Below are 19,084 nucleotides of genomic sequence, written 5' to 3'. Positions count from 1 at the left end.
AACATCGCTTATTTCCCGATCTCACGTGTTATTTCGTCCCGGAAATATTTCAAATCACCAATTGTATTCGGCAGTCCCGTGTAACGCAATTTCTGCCCCAAGAAACCCAAGTCCAAATACAACTTTGGGAACAAATGGAGCATCTCCGCCTCTTTTAGGTGATAGCCAATGTAATAGTAGAAATAGTGATCGTCGGCTATTGATAAATTAATGTCGGTGCGATTGTTCAGAGCGAATTCAATTCTGTAAAGAACAAACAAAGAATTTTATGGTCACATTGCTGAAAAACAGAACTAACGATTATACTCACTGATAGCTGTCCACTAGTGTCTGGTTAAGTAGGACTCGGTCATTTTTCACGCAATTTTGAAGGTAATTATAGTATAAAATGTGAATGACAATCGCTGTAGTGCTGGTGTCACTTATATGCACCTTTGTGACCAATGAATATCGATCGAATTTCTTTATAAGTAGATCAGTCTCGTGTTCAGTTTTGTCCCAATAGTTCGCCAGCACCTGAATAGATAAAAAAAATTTCCATTAGGGGTCAGTCAAACAAATTCACTTTGTACATAAAATTAAGCAGAACAAATGTTTGGAGGTTTTATTCACGCGTTCAGGAAAACGTGCAAAGGTTAAATGCTGTGCTTTATATAAATATTATCAAATTATTTGGTGAGCCCTTCCCAATTGCATTAAATCTCGGTGTCATTTATTAGGAGGAGGTTAAAATATTCACAAAATGAGGCAAAATGACATATATACATCGATTACAAGCTTCCCATACGTGTCGACTCCTTCAAAAAAGAATCCCCAAACATTAAGGTGGGAAAATACAATCCTGAGACAGTGAGGCCCAACAGATACCCCTTTTCTCCCTTTCAGCAATGTCCTTTTGTAACTCTGGAAAGCCTAGTGGTCGTAAAAACATATCTGGCGTCGGACTGCTATTCCCGCAAGGTACGCTCTCGTAACCTGGGAGCCGGTGTCTAACCGAATCTTGACTTTAAGTTTCCGGTCCAAGTTAAAGAGCATCACAATTATGCAGTGCTACTTATCAATGGAAACTTATATGAAAAAGGCGACTTTCAACTTGAACAACTACACGCAGTTCACAATGGGTGGTCTGAATGCAAAGGTGCACTCTGATAACACTTTGTTTGTGTATGTGATCAGGAGGCATTGTCCTGATGTAGTTCTGACCCCCAAGCTGGCATAATACCTACATCCTAGGTAGTAGCCTCAAGAAAGTTTCTCGGTGAAGAGCGAATCGGGGACATACTAGAAGTCCCCGGAGCCGTTGACAACGATCGGGTGATGTGAGCCTAGCCCTGCCAACTTGGTAGTTGTGGCGTGTATCAACAGCCAGCCCCTTCGGGGCCCTGGTCGGGTAGTGCGCATTGAACCGGTATTAGTAGACCGCGTTGCCACGAGCGAACGCTGATCCATCTGTGATTTCCAGGATCAGATAATCGCAGGTCAGGCTTCAGGAACGGGTATAAACCCCTACCCCAAGGATTATACCCATTCCTGACTATTGCATTCCGCTCCCTTGCACACGATGCGCTGGTAAAAAACTTAAATGGGGAACACAAACAAAACGATCGAAGAGATAGTGGGAATGGAAAGTGAGCTGGCTGCGTTTATACGCAACACGAAATTGTGTCGCTCTCCCCAGCGCCTAACGAAGGACGCAGCAAGGGCTGAAATACCCGACGAGACATCAGGATACTCAGACGAAGAGGAGAACTCGCAAAGGCAAGCGGCGTCTGCAAGAGAACGGAAACCCGGACAGTGCCAGTTACGAAAAGAGGAACAATGGAAACTGCCGAAATTAACCAAATATATAAGCCAAATGGGAGCGCTGCCGACTACTCTGGCAAAAGCTGAAGAAGAAAGGCTTATTAAAAAATGCACGACAGTTGTGAAACGCATGCCATATGCGACATTCCTCCAGAAAAACGTCAGTAAAGGGGTGAAAACGGGCTGATGGAGCTGAAGGAGCTTCTGAACAGAATTTCATATTATAGGCGAACATAGAGAGTAAGAGGAAATCCACGGGAAGCACTAACAACCGCACCTCCCGATGAGAACTCTACGAGCGGCAAACAGATAGGAGACAGCCCATTGCAGACGGAACTGGGGAAAAAAACGAAAGGAGGATGGGGTATCTAAAGGAGAGAAGGCAAAGAGGGACAAGAGACAACAACACGTCGTGTCATCAGAAAATCTCTACTTAAAATTAAGGCGGACACGAAGGACGGAGTACCAAAAGAAAAGGTAGCGAACCGAAGGATGACTAAACCACCAGCTCTGCTTATTAAACCGCCGGAAGGCAAGACTTTTGCGGAAGCCCTCAGTGAAATCCGTTTCAAGAGCAAACCCGAAGATAGCGGGGTAGAAATTTCTTCCATTCGTAGAACGAAGGGTAGTGGAGTCCTAGTCGAATTAGACCCGAGGACAACAAATAAAGTTACGTTCTGTGAAACAGTCAAGCAACTTCTGGGAGAGAAAGCTTTGGTTTCCAGCCTGGAATGTGTTCTCTGAAAATTCGAGACCTTGACTGCCTGACCGAAATGAACGAGGTAGAAGAGGTCATCAAAAGCAAATACCCAGAGGTAACCAATGTCTGGATTGGTATCACCTCTGCGAACTCCCGAGGCCAAAAACTCGCTGTGGTGGAAGTTGCCCAGCAATACGCAAGGAAGCTTCTGAACAACGGAAAAATCACAATTGGTTGGGTATTGTGTTGGATACGAATCCGGGTCGCCGCAACCAACTGTTCCAGATGATTATGGGCACACTTCTGTAATCTGTCGGGGACCTCACATAAGGGTAACATGCCGCAAATGCGATCAGTCAGGCCATGGAGCGAACACCTGCAATGAAAAGGAAAGCTGCATCATATGCAGGGACCATGGCGCGTCTGATGAGAACATTGCACACACTACGAATTCGGGACATTGTCCAGCCTTCAGAGCAGAACTGGAAAGAGCTAGGACGCGGTCAACATGATTCGCATCCTACAAATCAATATGCACCGATGTGCAACCGCTCGCGAATTGCTACCGCAGTTCGTTGCAAATACCAAAGCTGATTTAATGCTCATCAGTGAGCAGTACCAAAACAAGGACCCAGTTTCATGGCACCCTGACATAACAGGTACCGCTGCCATATGGGTTCGAAACGGCACCCTCCTTAGGGTTCCTACCCAAGGCCAAGAGGACAGCTTTGTCTGGATTCGATGTCCAGGACTAACGTTTTTCAGTGTCTATCTTACGACGAATGAGACGATAGCGGACTTTCGACGCGGGCTTGATGATTTGGAGGGCGCTATCTTGGGCGCGGATGGGCGGATTCTGGTCGGGGGTGACTTCAATGCTAGGGCACTTGAATTGGGGGAGGGAAACGAATTCTCGAAATGGCGGCGGGAATAGGACTGATAGTTTTAAACACCGGCGGTGGACACAAACTCTCGGTACGCGCCACTCTGACGCTCGTTCTGTGCATGGAACGTTGCGAAAGTGAACACCGGAAAGTTTGTCGAAATTCTTGGAACGGATGGGGCCGTACTGCAGCGCACTCCTGGGGTTAGTGGCGCTACAGCTAACACTGTCGTAAATTCAGTTATGAACTTGATAACGGACCTCCATGCCCAGGAAGACATCGAGACGTGGCAGACATTCTATGAATTGGTAGACGGTGGAAATTGCAGAGCTCCGGAAGGAGTGTCACAGGCTCTGCCGCTTAACACAAGGTCTAAACGACCGGGAGGAGGCATGTACCATAATGGCTTAGTACAGATCAGTCAAAAGTAAACTCTGCAAAGCAACATACAGGAACAAAGCTCGCTGCTGACAAAAGCTGGTCGAGGAGGTGAATGGGGCCCGAGGGACTCGCTTTCAAACTGATAACCCGAAAAATCGGGGCTCTGCAGGAAACTTTGTTCACTTAAAGCCAGGCAGATGGACTGCATTGTACGGGCACTATTCCCTGAGCACTCCATACGGGATGATGACGTCGGCGCCGAGAGCGCCAAGTACTGCCCCACTTTTCTCTATAAAAGAGTTGGAACAGGTCATCTCTAGGAAAAACAAGAAGGCGTCAGGGCCCAATAGTCTCCCGCCAGAGGTATACAAACTGACGCTCCAAGATAGGCCAGACCTACTGCTTGGCGCATTCAACACTTACCTGAAAGACAGCATTTGCCTTTCTTGTTGAAGAGTGGCGATGTATGCGCTGATGAGAGAGGCGACCTTGAGTTGCCGTCTTCATATCGCCTACTTTGTATGTTTGACACCGCTGAAAAAGTGTTCAAAAAGCTCATGGATAATGGCAAATATAGGGGGCCCTACGTCTAGCAGGCGACATCTCCTGATGAGTTCCACGCAGCCTATCGTATTCTACGGTGCAGTGATATGGGCTGACGCTTTTGACAAGCAGATATATCGTAAGGGTCTCGCGACGGGAAGAGACGGGAAGCTTTGCAGGTGGCGTACGCGCAACGCACTGTCTCTGAATCGGCCGTGATGATGATCGCGAGAGTGATAGTACTATAGTATCATTGCACTAGTGAAGGGGGTAAGTTACTCCCGAAATATATATCTACACTGAAAAATAGAAATTGTAGTTTGGAGGAAGCTGCATGAAAGCAGTAGACCCCCAGATGAACCATCCTTATACAGAACTATATGTATTTTGGACACTGTGAGGAAAACGTTAGAGCGGGGAATCTATAATAAATTACTCCCGGTTGGTAAGAGCCAGGTGGCCTTTCAGATCGGCAGTATGGGTTCCGTAAAACTAGATCAACCACTGATGCCATCAAATTGGTCACTGGCTTGGCCGAAGATGCAATTCATGGAAACGGTAGCACCAGCAGATATTGCGTGGTAGTAACCCTGGACGTGAAAAATGCATTCAATGCGACCAATTGGAATCTAATACGGAAATCCCTAGCGAAGGTTGGTACTCCTACCTATCTTGTGGCTATCGTTGATAGTTATTTAACTGAAATGAGGTTCTGGTATGACACCGATGACAGACCTCAGAAGTACGTTGTTTCTGCGTATGTCCCACAGGGTTCCGAGTCGAGCTCGCCACTGTGGAACATCATGTACGACGATGTACTTAATCTCCAGGAAGCTACGGTGGTGGGTTACGCTGACGACATAGCGCTATTTGTTGTCACAAAGCATCTCGAAGATGCTGAATTATACTCAGGCGAGGCAATCAGTGCCCTTAAAAGTTGGCTAGAGAGCTCTGGTCTGACACTTAATAATAATAATCGTTGGCGCAACAATCCATATTGGATCTAGGCCTTGAAGTGTGTTAGAGCACTTCATTCAAGACCGTAACGGTACACTACAGTAGACTGTAGGAGGCAATGTGGTCAGCATTGCGCTCGCCCGAGATTATTACCCTAATTTGACTCAGGTACTCATTCACAGCTGAGTCGACTGGTATCCGACGTCAAATCACGATACAAATTCCACTGTCACCAGTGAGATTTGAACCGCGACCTTCCGTACGGTAGCCTAGTGCTCTAACCACTCAGCTACCCGGACACTATGGTCTGACACTTCCGGAGGAAAAAACGGAAGCGGTCCTCATCACTAAGCGCCGGAAGAGAAATTACGCCTGTATTACAATCGGAAATTATATCATCACTTCCGAGCCGACCATCAAATACTTGCGAGTGGTGATTAGACAGGGAGCTCAGGGTGGTGAACTCAATCATGTTGTATGCGAACCCAGTTTAGGGGCAGGCGTTGCGGATGTCAGGTAACACTAACAAACTGAGTGCAGTCTACAGGAGGATAGCCCTGAAGGTATGCTCTGCCTTCAGATGTGTTTCAGATGATGCAGCATTCATCATCTCAGGAATGATGCCCATTAACATGTTGGCAGATGAGATGGCAAACATATATAATGCGAAGCCATTCTCTCCCTTATCGCAGACGAAGAACGCTGAGAGGGAGAGATCCATAAATAGATGGCAAGAGCGGTGGGAACGCTCGGAAAAGGGTCGATGGACTCACAGGCTCATCCCTGGGATCAAGGAGTGGTTTGAGACGACATTATAATTTCACCGAGTTTCTCACGGGCAAGGAGGATATCGCCAATACCCCTACAGGTTTTTTTTTGAGAATTGTGCGGTCGTAAGTCCGCATCAACTTAATGCCGGACCGGACCAAATGGAGAGCAACTTACTCCCGCTTTTTTTGGTCCACGGACCACTCGTTTAGGACTTAACACCCAAACATTAAAAAAATGTCAGGCGATGATGGCTTTACGGTTTATTACCAGAGCAAAGGCCAATCATCAGACGCTGCCTCACCTCTGCTGGGAGCAGCGTGACTGAAGGCAAATTCGCCTTATTGAGCAGAGCTTGGGCAGAGCTGTATATATTTTTTTTGAGAATTGTGGGGTCCTAAGTCCGCATCAACCGAACGAGGGGTCCGCAGACCAAAAAAAAGAGGGAGTAAGTTGCTCTCCATTTGGTCCGGTCCGGCAGACAGCAAACCCAAGTTTTACACAAAACCTTAAAAAAGTAAGTCTTAATTATTTCAAATAATTTAATCGCTAGAAACACCGCGAGATTACACTTTGATAAACATATTTATGTTTCCCCCAGTCTTAATGTAATTTTTGTTGAAAATTAATAAGTAGAAAAATTATCAGTTCCGTTCTAGTATTTTAGATCTAATCTACGATCAGACTGATTCAAATTCCTAGAAATATTTCATCGAAATCAGCTCGTAACAGATTTATCTGGTAGTTAACCCACATTGGTGAGTATAAAAGAAGAAGTTTTATCAACTCACAAATTGAATCAATTCAAAGCTTCAGATTGTTTTATTAAAACTTACATAATTTCGATTCAACAAAATGAAATTGTTAGAGGTTCTCTTAGCTTTATTCCTAACACAAATTTTTGTGTCCTTCGCTTTGAATGAAAGGGAAGCAGATAAATTAGATACGAGCCCCGAAGTCCTCAAAAATTTAGATCAAGAAGAGAAGTGGATCTTGGCAGGAGTCGAAGAACCAGATGTAATTGAAAAAGGAGATGAGAGCATCCAACGATTAAGTAGGTTTAATGAATTTGATTCAATAACTGGCAAAACTAATGATCTTTTATTCAATTCCAATTTCCAGTTTGCACCAAAAACAGCTGCTGTAAACTTTGTCGCTCAATGAAGTATAAATGTGGATACTGCAAAAGCCCTGTAACCTGTGTATGCCTACGAGTATCTTAAGCAGAAACTTAGTTTTTAAGGATATTTTTTCTTATTTTTTTATAAATTCGAAATAAATTTTCTATCATTGTATTCCTGGTTTACGAACTATTCTGTCTATGGATTTGGAAATCGAAGGGTGGATGTGTCCCACTGCATCTTAAAATGCAGAATAGAGAAAAAATATGTGGCCCGGAATAAATCTAGATTAAGCCGAATAACATTACTGAAGGAAACTCTAAAATCGTTCGCCGTCTCTATCCTTAAATGTTCATATCACAACCCCTCGACTTTAGCTAGGTTAAGGACTCTATTAGATACAGCGATAACATAGGCCAAGACGCTAGAAGGCTTTAGAGATGTCGAATTGGTGGACCTCGGCGCAAAGCCAGGATATCTGAAGTTCCTTATCAAACCAGACCTAGGCTTGATACCGATTGTTGCGCCATTGATGATGATAATTACAACTCTGTAGCCAGCGGGATCTATACATGCCTTTGTAAGATGGCCGAAAATGAAACCGTTGATGCATCTCTTAAAAGAGATCTACTCTCCCAAATAGACGACTGACAGGACAGAAGCAGCTCATCAAAGGCTCTACAGGATTCATATCTATAGCTGCTACGCTCCTCCTAGCGCAACGCTTGCGCAGTACAAGAAGATGATGCACCATTTGGTGCTGGATGCAAGAAGTCATACCCCGAAAATCAAAGCGGGTGACTTCAATGCCTGGGCCTATGAGTGGGGTAGCCGAAGGACAAACGAGAGAGGACATATCCTGCTCGAGGCATTTGCCGAGTTGGATGTTGTACTTGCCAATGTTGGAAACTCATTTACGTTCAGAGGGAGAGGACTGGACTCTATCAACGACCGCGCATACGTGAGCACCGCATTGGCAAGGGGAACTACCTGGTATGCCAGTGAGTATTACACCCATAGCGACCACCAGGCGATCTTTATTAAAGTCACTGGTGGGACAAGTGGCGGGTTGAATGCTCGCAGAAAGCGAGTAGGGATGCCGGGTTGGACGATGAGGGCATTCGAGCAGGATACATTCTCTGAAGCTCTGGCGGATCATAACAACTTGAACGGCACGGCGACCGAAATGGCATCGAGAATCACGCGACGAATGACCGAGGCATGCGACACTGCTATGCCCCGGAGGCGAGAATTTGCAAGCAAACAGTCAAACGTATGGTGGAATAGCAAAATCGCGGAGCTAAGATCGGCATGCCATCGGGCATGAAGGCAGTTCTAGCGATCCAGGGGAACACCCGATCACGAGGAGTGCGAACGAGATTACGACGTTGCGTGGCAGAATAAAGGAGGCCATTCGTAGGAGCCAAAGAGATTTCTTTAGGCGACTATGTGTGGATGCCAACATAAACCCCTGGGGCATGGCATACAGGTGACCAGGTGGCCTCAGGTGACCTGTCCACGGCTTCTACAAAAAAATGTAACCACGCTCTTTCCTCACCATACGGGGAGCAGGTATCAAACGGAGGCCCAATTCGAGGTGGATGTAACACCTCGCGTTACTCAGAAACTTCAGGAGGTCTGCGGAAAGATCGGCGATGGCAAGGCCCCGGGTTTGGATAGCATCCCTAATAAAGTGCTGAAGTTGGCGGTGGGGACCAGACTTGATTGGTTCATAAATACCTTCGAGGCGTGCATGGCGGAAGGCGTGTTTCTTCCACAATGGAAAAGACAAAAACTGGTGTTGTTGCCCAAACCCACCGGGATTCCCAGCATCTTATCGGCCTATCTGTTTTTTTGGACACTATGAGGAAGATATTCGAGCGCATTATCTGCAATAGGTTGTTCCCAATCGTAGAAGACGGGAATGGTCTTGCCAATGAACAATATGGGTTCCGGGAAGTTCGCTCTACTGTTGACGAGTGGTAGACTTGGATCGAGGGGCAATGCTTTCTGGCAAGTGCTGTGCCGTGGTGATGGTGGATGTAAAAAATGCATTCAACTCCGCCAACTGGGGCCGCATCAAGGAGTCATTCGCCAAAATTAATGCACCTGGTTACTTGGCTAAGCTAATCGAGAGTTACCTGTCGGACAGAGCTCTCTGGTACGGGAAGGACGACGGGCCCATGAATACATCATTACAGCGAGAGTACCACAAGGTTCGGTGTTGGGCCCTCTGCTCTGAAACATAGTGTATAAAGGGGTGCTCTTGCTTCCTGTAGCAGAGGAGGCCAAGTCGGCCGGGTTTGCAGATGACCTGGAGATAATGACCGTTGCAAAACTCCCGAAGGATGTGGACGTTTACGCCACCGAGTTGGCCATGGCTGTAAGGTCCTGCCTTGAGGGGGCCTGGCGGAAGAAAAGACGGAGACAATCCTTATTACAAATCGCCGGAAAAAAAATACGATGAATCTGCGGGTTGGAAGCCATATGATCGTTTCAAAGCCGACCATCAAATACCTTGGCGTGACTCTCGATGCCAGACTCAGTTTCAAAGGGCATATATCATACGCCTGTGAAAAAGCCGCAACGACCACCACTGCCCTTGCCCGGATGATGCCGAACGTAAGTGGGCTAAAACAGTGTAGCAGGCTGCTGATAGCTGGGGTCGTGCGGTACATATTGTTGTACGCGTCGCCTGTGTGGGCGGAGGATTTGAACAACGTACAGAACTGGAGTTAGATAAATTCTGCCTATCGTCTGATTGCACTGAGGTGCATGCAGCACATTTCGAACTAGTTCGGATGATGCGGTGTTCGAAATCGCAGGGATGGTCCCTATTGACCTGTTAGCGAGAGACGCATCTCTCTCGCTAACAGGTCAATAGGGAACATGCCACTTCCATCTATTAAAAAAAACCAAGATATTTGCAATCACGATGTGGAAACGTGTGAAAGCCGCCTGAACGAAGCCTAAACTTGGCCGAAGCCCTCTTTATTGATAATCGTATGTTCGCCGCCTGTGTGCCATCACACTGCTTCCTGAGGTGCTACGATTTGAACGGCTTCGCTAAGAAATACTAAAGATTTGCCTTCGATTTGACCTCGTCAAGTTTGTTACGCATGTGCCGCGGTAGTCTCCTCAAATAAAATTTTCAGTCATCTGCATACACAGTCAGCTGGCTATTAAAAAATATTTTCAACTGCAATATGGAATATCCATTTTGGTTTCTCCGAATACTGGTAACCTTTCTTCCACATTTTTCAGATGGGAAGTTTCAAATTACCCTCTATTTTAGAATACACTCAGTCTTGCTTGTATATCGTAAAAAGCGACTAAAAGGGATAGAAATGGATGGGCTAGTAACCTGCAAATTTTCAAACTTTACTGATACCGAAATGTCAACAACGACTCGGATTAGGACTGACCTCACGGCTACGACCTTCCCGGATCGAAAATGGGCAATAATTGGTTTCTGGAATGCTCACAAATCCCTCGACAACGGCATTGGTGGTCCCTAGAACGCTCGCTTTCTCCAACTCGAGCAAGAATTGCGCCGATATAAGCTGGACATTCTTGGCTTAACCGAAGTAAGATGGTAGTACTCTGGAGAGTGCTCTTGCGACAGGGAGCTGGAAAGCCAAGTGGTAACAGACGCGAATTTGATGTTGGCAATGCGCACTCTCTTGACCTGGAAGTCGGTTCCTGCAAGATTTCAGTCCAGGTTAAGGAGGATCACAACTGTATGAGCAATCAGACCTACCCCTTTGTGAAAAGCAGTAGATTTAGAAGTTGTCTTCATACATTGGTCTCGAAAGGAATCACCATCTTATGATCACTTACTTTCACTGGCGTATTGCGTCCGCCACTTCTCGCAAGGTTGGAGAGCTATAGTCCCCAACTTCAATATCGATTGCTTATATGACCTAGCTATCGCTCACCAGTGGAAGAGTTACCTTGCTGATCTAAAGGCAGATTTGCTGAGCAACCCGCCTGAGAAAATTGATGGGCATTGGGCCGCCATCAAAAATGCTCTTCTAGGGTGCTACACAGTTCGTCAACTACTTCCCGAAGGGACATTACAAAATCCAGCTGATTGCGGAATCATGGCAGATCAATGAATGGAAGGAAAGAAAAGTTCTATTGACATCTGCGAGTGATGGCGATCGTGATGCGCTTGAGCTCCAATATTGTTATTGCCCTGGTCAGAGAACCAGAAGCTATTGCAGATAATAATGATTTCAGAACTACGTACTACATCATTTGATGATCCTATGAGGGACGTTAACGGTTAATCCCTCCACCACCGTGACGAGGAGCAGAAAAGGGAGAAGAAATTCTTCATCACGGTTCTTAACCGTATCACATCCGGTGAAACTCCGCCCATTGTGGGTAAAATGGCTAGCCACCGTAAGTCATTCACAACTGATCTGAACCGCGACCTTCCACTACGGTAGCCCAGCGCTCTAACCACTGGAGTCATCCGGACAAATTATCCAGGGGTTATTTCCCAAGCAAAAGACACTGACAGTTTCCTGTGAACTTGGAATGTGACGGCAATCCCGGCAGACACCAGAGACGAGTTACAGCAGAATAGGCATATCGAATAAGGCCGCTAAGCTCGCCGTAAAATCCAAACAGGATATGTTGATTGAGTTGTTTGAAGGGTGCGTATCCAAGGGGATATTTTCCGCAAAATGAAAATGGTAGAATCTGGTACTATTACTTGAGGCTGGTGAACCATCCTCAGATTGCTCTCAGTTGTTGAGAGCCAAGGGTGTTTTTAGGTTGGCAGTATGAGTTTCGTAAAGCCAAGTCAAGAGAAACACTTGTTCTTCATCACTAATTTGACGAGAAACACCTTAAAGCCATATGTGAAGTTAACAAAAATTATAAAGCGACCCAGAAATAGGTTCACAAAATCCTCTGCTCAGTTAGCAGTTGGTTGATTAATTAATCAATTCTGGTACTTAACTCTCTTGTGTGTAAAAAATAAAGGACTGGAGAGTTATGACGATGGTAGTGGAAATAGATAGCTCGGTAGAACAGGTTAAGAGAGGATCCTAGCCTAATCCATAATATTTGAAAAACTCTGACATTAAATTCACGTGTTAAGTATATTATAAAAAAATCTGATTCTTTTATCAGGTTTGTTTTGAAAATAAACTGTGTCACCAGAAGCAAGGTAGATAACAAATACAGTATTATGAAATAATTTGATAGATGCTAAACTCTCGGTATTTAATCAGGTTGCCGTCATCAAAAAGCCAAATTATGCTCAGATTACGATAAGTTTCTTAGAAAACGAAAGTAAGTCAGCTCTCTAGAAACCAGAACGGATGTGATTTAACGCTGGGCAACCTACTTTAAATATTATTATAAATGATATAAATAAAGAGCGACTCGATAAAAATGATCAGTATAATTAAAAATTTCAAAATAAGAAACAACTACAAGTCAAAGACAAAAAACTCGATTAGAAAATGAAGATCTTATCTGCTTTCCTACTTGCGCTTTTACTACAAATTCTAGCTGTAGTCACTTCCAATGTAGGGGAAGAAAGGACTCCAACCGTTTTTGGACATCCTAAACCATCAGAAGTAAAAACATTAGCAACCGAAGAGCAGATTATTCTTAGCAACGACGGAGATGGAAATCAAAAATTCAGTAAAAGATTTCTTTGCTATTTTTCAATTTCAATGAATCTATGGAATTTACATCTTTTCTTTGCAGTTTGTACAAAAGCTAACTGTTGCAGTAGATGTCGAAAAATAGGACATAAATGCGGATATTGTAAAAATGTCCTACAATGCGTTTGTCTAAAATAAAGTATTTCCAAAGAATAAATGTTTACTTTTGTAGAAAAAAAATATTTTCTTTGCGATGCCATAAGAGACCATCTGTTTTAGTAGTTTATTCAAAAGCCTTATGAGAAATAGAGCCACATTACTCTAAAAGGACCATCCTCCCCAATTATCTCTAATGAAGTGTTAAATTGGGAATCGAGCTAGAACTTCTTAGCGTCGTGGAGAGGCACTGACTTTTGCCTCTAAAATTAGTTTCATAGGAGAGCAAGAATTGCAAACCAAACTATATGCCGAGGTAAGAGCCAGTAGTAAGACTTTAGGAGAACAGCACCGTTTCTGTTACGGTTTCAGGGTCAAATCGGCCGTGGGAACTCAGTTGTTACCCAAACCATGACCACCCTCATATCACAAGCCGATCCTCGTATTGAAGCGGGCAGATACTTCGGCTTGAAAAATTTGGACCTGGGCGACACCACTTATAATTGAAATAGATCGTCTTCATAAATTCTAACATCCTTTTTGCGAACTTGACTCTTTTCGTGAAGTAATAGTGGCCGCGGCTCCGCGACATTAACATTTCCTTTGCCTTGTCCAGGGGCAATATGCCTTCGTTTTCGCCCGCCCTAACAATCCTAGCCTTTCCCAATTTACAACTTTTAATTTATCCATTCCCAACCCCACATTCCAATTTTAACTATCAACTTCAACATGCAACCTTTAAATTGTGTAATTTTATTTATTTTAAAAAAAAAAAAAACACCAACTGGTGCCTTTCCCCTAAGCCCAAGAATTTATTTACATTTTCATAATTCCAAATTTACTTTTTTTCATCAAATATAAATGAGAGGTCTCGGTTAATACTTTCCGAAGTCGTTCTTAGTTTTGATATTTGTTGGAAAGATGAGGAGTGCGGGAGCAGCAGAGATCAGCCCGCATCAAGGGAATGCTCCCAAAAAAATCCAAATATGAACCCGGGCAGGTCAGGACCCAGGAAGCCCGCCATTAGCTATGCTAGTGCGGGCAAGGGCATTCGACTGGCCATACTGCCAAAAAGGTTTCCCGAGCAAATACTCACTCGGAAGGAACAGGAAATCATTGAGGAACTTGTCGTCAAGCAGATGATCAAGGGTTGGACTTCGAAACTGGTGTTCACCGGGATACGCTTTCGACCAGGTCTTATACTGGTGGACTGCGCGACGGAAGGCACCGCAGAATGGGCTAGAACCATAATTCCTAGATTGCCAGGCTGGGAAGGGGTAGAACTGTCAACATGTGCTGGGGATGATATACCAGGAGCCCACATGGTGACAGTTTTTTTGCCAAAGGCCGCGGCAATAGAAACAGAAGACCTTATGAGACTCCCTAATTGCTCAGAATGAAGATCTCCATACTCGACTATGGAGAGTCTTCAGAAGCAAGGTGGAGGGCAAGGGCAAACTCCTCACGATCGGGGTAGATGAGGCAATTAAACGTCGGAGTTGTCATATCAACTACAGATTTGGCAACATACCCGTGCATGTGCACAAGGAAAGAGACCTCGGATGAGGCATCGGGTGAAAAACTTACCGAGGTCCCTGAAGAAGTCGCGGAAGCCATAGAGGCGGAAAGAACTGGAACAGCCAGGGAAATAGACCTGCTGCCCAGTGAAGAGCAGAAGCTGGACGACCTAGACCTAGGACTCCTAGGGCTCGGGGTGGACAGCGATGCGCAGGAAGGCCTGTCGGAAGAGGAGGCTGACACTTCGACAGTGGAGCAGAGCTCCAAACAATAACGGAGCCAATGGCCAGCACTAGGATAGCCCAGATAAACCTCCACCATGCGAGAGCTGCATCTGCAGTGATTGCAAGAGCAAATTCAAAGAAGAACATTGGAATAGTGCTGGCTCAGGAGCCCTGGGTGTACCGGGGGCAGATTCGCGGTCTGCAAGGAGGAGACATGCAGGTAATTTGGGACTCCTCTTGTGAAAAACCAAGAGCTTGCATAATTCTCAAACGTAATTTAAAATACGAGTACATATGTCTTTCAGAGTTCTTAACCGGGGACCTTGTGGCTATCCAAGTCTCATTGGAAGCCGGGAGGAGCACTCGAGAGGCAGTTGTAGCATCGGGATACTTCCCAGGAGACGAGAGCCCGGCTCCACCGGAACAAGTCGCAAAGCTGACGAAGTATTGCGAGGAGAGGGAGTTACCACTTCTTCTCGGCTGCGATGACAACGCCCACCACGAAGTCTGGGGAAGCAGCGACACTAATCGTAGAGGTGAGTACCTTCTCGAATTTATTCTTAGCAATAAGTTAGATATATACAACGTAGGGAATACTCCAACATTTGTGATCAGCACCAGACAAGAGGTACTAGATATAACTCTAGGAAATACCCTAAGGAACGGTATGGTCAGGAATTGGAGGTGTCGGATGAACCCTCAATGTCTGATCACAGGATAATCAGATTCAACTTTGAGGGTAACTCCGAAATAAAAAGAATAATAAGGAATCCCAAGAGAACGGATTGGGAATCCTACACAACGCACCTGAGCAACAACATTGCCCACCTTCAAGGGGGCGGTGACATCAGGAGCGAACTGGAATTAGAAACGGTGGCGGAAAACCTCAACACAATCGTCATTGGCGCATATGAGGCCAGCTGTCCGGCCAAGACAGTCAAGTCATCAAGGGATGTACCATGGTGGAACAAGAACCTAGCCAGAATGAGAACAGAGGTACGAAAACTCTTTAACCGGGCAAAACAAACCGGGGACTGGCGGAGGTATAAAAATGCACTGACTGCGTATAGCAACGCGATCAGGGAAGCGAAACGCAAAGCGAAGCGAAAAGCGCAAGCAACCAGGCTGTACAAGGCTGTAGCCAAAGACGGGGGAATATCCTGTCTGCTTGAAAAAGGAAGATGGAACATTCACCGAGAATGAGGAGGACAGGGTACACTTGCTTCTCAGAACTCATTTCCCGGGGTCCTACCCCTCGGCGGCAGGCGGCAACAATCTGCCTGACACCCCAACAACGAATAAAAGGGGAAGGAAAGAGAGCTGGAAACTAGGAAAAGAGGTATGCTCGGAAGCTAAGCTAAGATGGGCAGTGGGAACTTTTCAACCAACGAAATTTGCCGGAGTAGACGGCATTTTCCCAGCACTTATCCAGAGAGGCCTAGGAATTATCTTAGAGTCTCTTCTGAGGGTGGTAAGGGGGAGCATAGCACTGGGATACATACCAAGGGCATGGAGACGGGCAAAAGTGGTCTTTATTCCGAAAGCGGGTAAAAAGGATCCTTTTCACCCTAAATCTTTCAGACCAATCTGCCTAACATCGTTCGTACTCAAAACGGTGGAGAAGGTCATAGACAACTATATTAGAACTAACGTTCTAAAGCGTAATCCCCTACGTCACTGTCACCACGCTTACCGGGCAGGACGGTCAACGGAAACTGTTCTGTATCAGCTGACAGAGGTACTACGGGACGCCATAGAAACAAAAGAAATTGCACTGTGCGCGTTTTTTGATATCGAAGGAGCATTTGACAACACATCGCACACAGAGATACAGGACGCCCTGAGCCGCAAAGGAGTGGGAAACACCCTGGCACTCTGGATGGGCAAAATGCTAGAAAGCAGACAAATAGAGGTACAAACAGGTACAAATTCTATTATCATGAACACCACTCAAGGCTGTCCACAGGGTGGAGTACTATCGCCGCTGATGTGGAGTATGGTGATGGATGAACTCCTGGACGTGTTAACTAATACTGGAATACAAGTCCAGGGCTACGCGGACGACATTGTTCTAATCTGTAGGGGCAAATATGAAGATACCCTATGTGATAGAATCCAAACTGGATTAAGGGTTACTAGTGCCTGGTGCAGGAAGGTGGGACTGCGGATCAACCCAACCAAAGCCACCATAGTACCATTCACTAGGAGGCGTAAGTTGGATCACCTGAAAGCCATAACATTACATGATATGGAGGTGAAACGAGAAACAGAGGTCAAATATTTGGGAATCACGCCAGACCAAAAATTACTCTGGAAGACACATGTCGGAAACACTTGTCGGAAAGCCACGAGGGCTCTGATGACTTGCAGATCCATAGCAGGAAAAAAATGGGGTTGCAGCCCGAAGATACTATTTTGGATATATACAGCAATAGTAAGGACAATGATTACCTATGGAGCGGTAATCTGGGCAGAAAGAACCCAACTCAGCACACAAGCCAGGGAATTACATAAGCTCCAAAGGCTGGCTTGCGTGTGTATCAGTAGGGCAATGAGGACATGACCAACGGCATCCCTGGAGGTCCTTCTGGGATTAACCCCTCTCCATCTGCACATACAGATGCAGGCAAGGAGATCAATATTCAGGGTGGCCGGTAGTATGAGTGAGGCGGGGAGCTGCCTAAATCGAAGGAAGATTGATATCCTTTCTAGGCGGTATCCCAAATTACTGATACCAAGGGACAACATGACAACGAGGTTTCACTTCGATAAGAAGTTTGAAACACGTTGGAGTAACAAGGCAAACTGGGAGCAGCGTATAAGAGGAACGTATAGCACCTGCGAGCCGCTTCCCTTTTTTGATGTAAGGTTCATTGGTAACAATTTTAACGAATGGATATTGCCATGTGTCCTGTGACTTTAGTTAAATGTGTAATAGTCAACTATGATTAGGTTTTTTTTGCTTTTGGATAAATCTAGATCTGTATCTTCCTTGGTTGTTCTATCCAACTTAAAAGTCCTTGTAGAGGAGTAGATTCCTCTAATGTTCCCACGAAGTTGAAGTATATTTCTCGAATTAATATTTTTTCCAAGTAGAGGTACTTGATGACAAATCTTACTTCACTTTTTTTCCACTTTTGGATTATTTTTCCAACTGCATTCAAACCAATATAGCTCATAGAAATGATTGAGGATAGACACGTATCATCTTCTCATTCTGAACTACTTAACTAGTAAATTAAAAACTGTCAGAACACCAACAATACTTCTGCAAATCTTCTTGCTTTTCAACAGGACGAACTTTGCAATATGTTTGTTTCGTTCAGTCTAGCAGCATTTAAACAGGGGACAAAGTCTTTATGGAAAATCAGCTCCCAGTTTCTGGTAGCAGCGTTAACCAATGTTAATGCCACTTCAATTGGTGGTTCCGGTCCCAATATGGGGCTGACTGAACCATCTTTTCCTAAGGCATCTAAAATTTAATTTCCGTCTACACCACAGTGACCAGGTACCCAAAGTAGTTCCACCGGATTGAATCTAAAAATAGACCTCAATCGGTTTCTACATTCCAGGACGATTTACGAGGTGATCAAAAAACTACTCAATGCCCTCAATGCAGCTTGGCTATTGCCGCAGATTGCGATACGCCTGCCCCTTTGCCACCCGTCAATCACCCCGTTAAAATGACATACACTCACTGAAAGACCGTAGTGGATTGTCCCTAGGGAAAAGCTTACTTCTTTTTCATTTTTTCTTAGAAAGACAGACAGCTCCAGCTTATCCGCACAAACGACGGAGAAAGTGTGGGTGTGTGTGGGAATCATACCCATTAAAAACTACCCCTGGTCTCTCCAGCCCCAATCCCGCAGGACCACCATTTAGGTATTGCTTCGCAAGGTGGGTTTGTCTTCAGGCAGTCAAGGTTCTCGTCCTTTGAGCTTCCCTTCACCAGCTTATTCTGCATTTTTACAATTGAATAGGAAACCGTGAGCCAATTCTCCATAGAGCCCAGCTCATTCTGTATTTTTACAATTGCGGAGGAAACCGTAAGACAGTTCTCCTTTGATCTCAGCACCGAATCATCCAGCCCAAAGCGGTATAGATATTGCCTGTAGCAAACACCATGTCCGTGAGGAACTGGATAACGTGGTAGTTGGTTTTCGATGTTGTCACCAAAGCCATATCCTAATGTTGAGAATGAACCTATGTGTCCATCGGCCCTTCAAAAACTCATCTCATCGGCGTTGTCAGAGATCGTGCGACTACGACCTTGCCATATTCCCACGATCTGTGCCATCCATATGTCCTGCATGGTATAGCACACTCATTCCTTTCGCCAGAATGTCGACTGGAATCATGCCCGCCACCACGAATACTACTTCATCTGATGTAGTTCTAAAAC

General features: G+C 45.2%; 1 protein-coding gene across 1 annotated transcript in view; it reads right to left on the bottom strand.

Moving 5' to 3' along the window:
- Positions 1–19,084, bottom strand: part of LOC119654435 — a 114,533-nt gene that overhangs the window by 8,870 nt on the left and 86,579 nt on the right. Inside the window, exons 8-9 of the mRNA XM_038059834.1 lie at positions 311–516; positions 26–243 (exon numbers count right to left, since the gene is read on the bottom strand). Of these exons, the coding sequence (XP_037915762.1) occupies positions 26–243; positions 311–516 (424 nt within the window). The remainder of the gene's footprint in view (positions 1–25; positions 244–310; positions 517–19,084) is intronic.

This window comes from Hermetia illucens, chromosome 4, assembly GCF_905115235.1.
Source record: "Hermetia illucens chromosome 4, iHerIll2.2.curated.20191125, whole genome shotgun sequence".
Taxonomy (NCBI): Eukaryota; Metazoa; Arthropoda; class Insecta; order Diptera; family Stratiomyidae; genus Hermetia; species Hermetia illucens.
The sequence above is the reverse complement of the archived record's forward strand: the minus strand, read 5'-3'. Positions and strand labels throughout refer to the sequence as shown.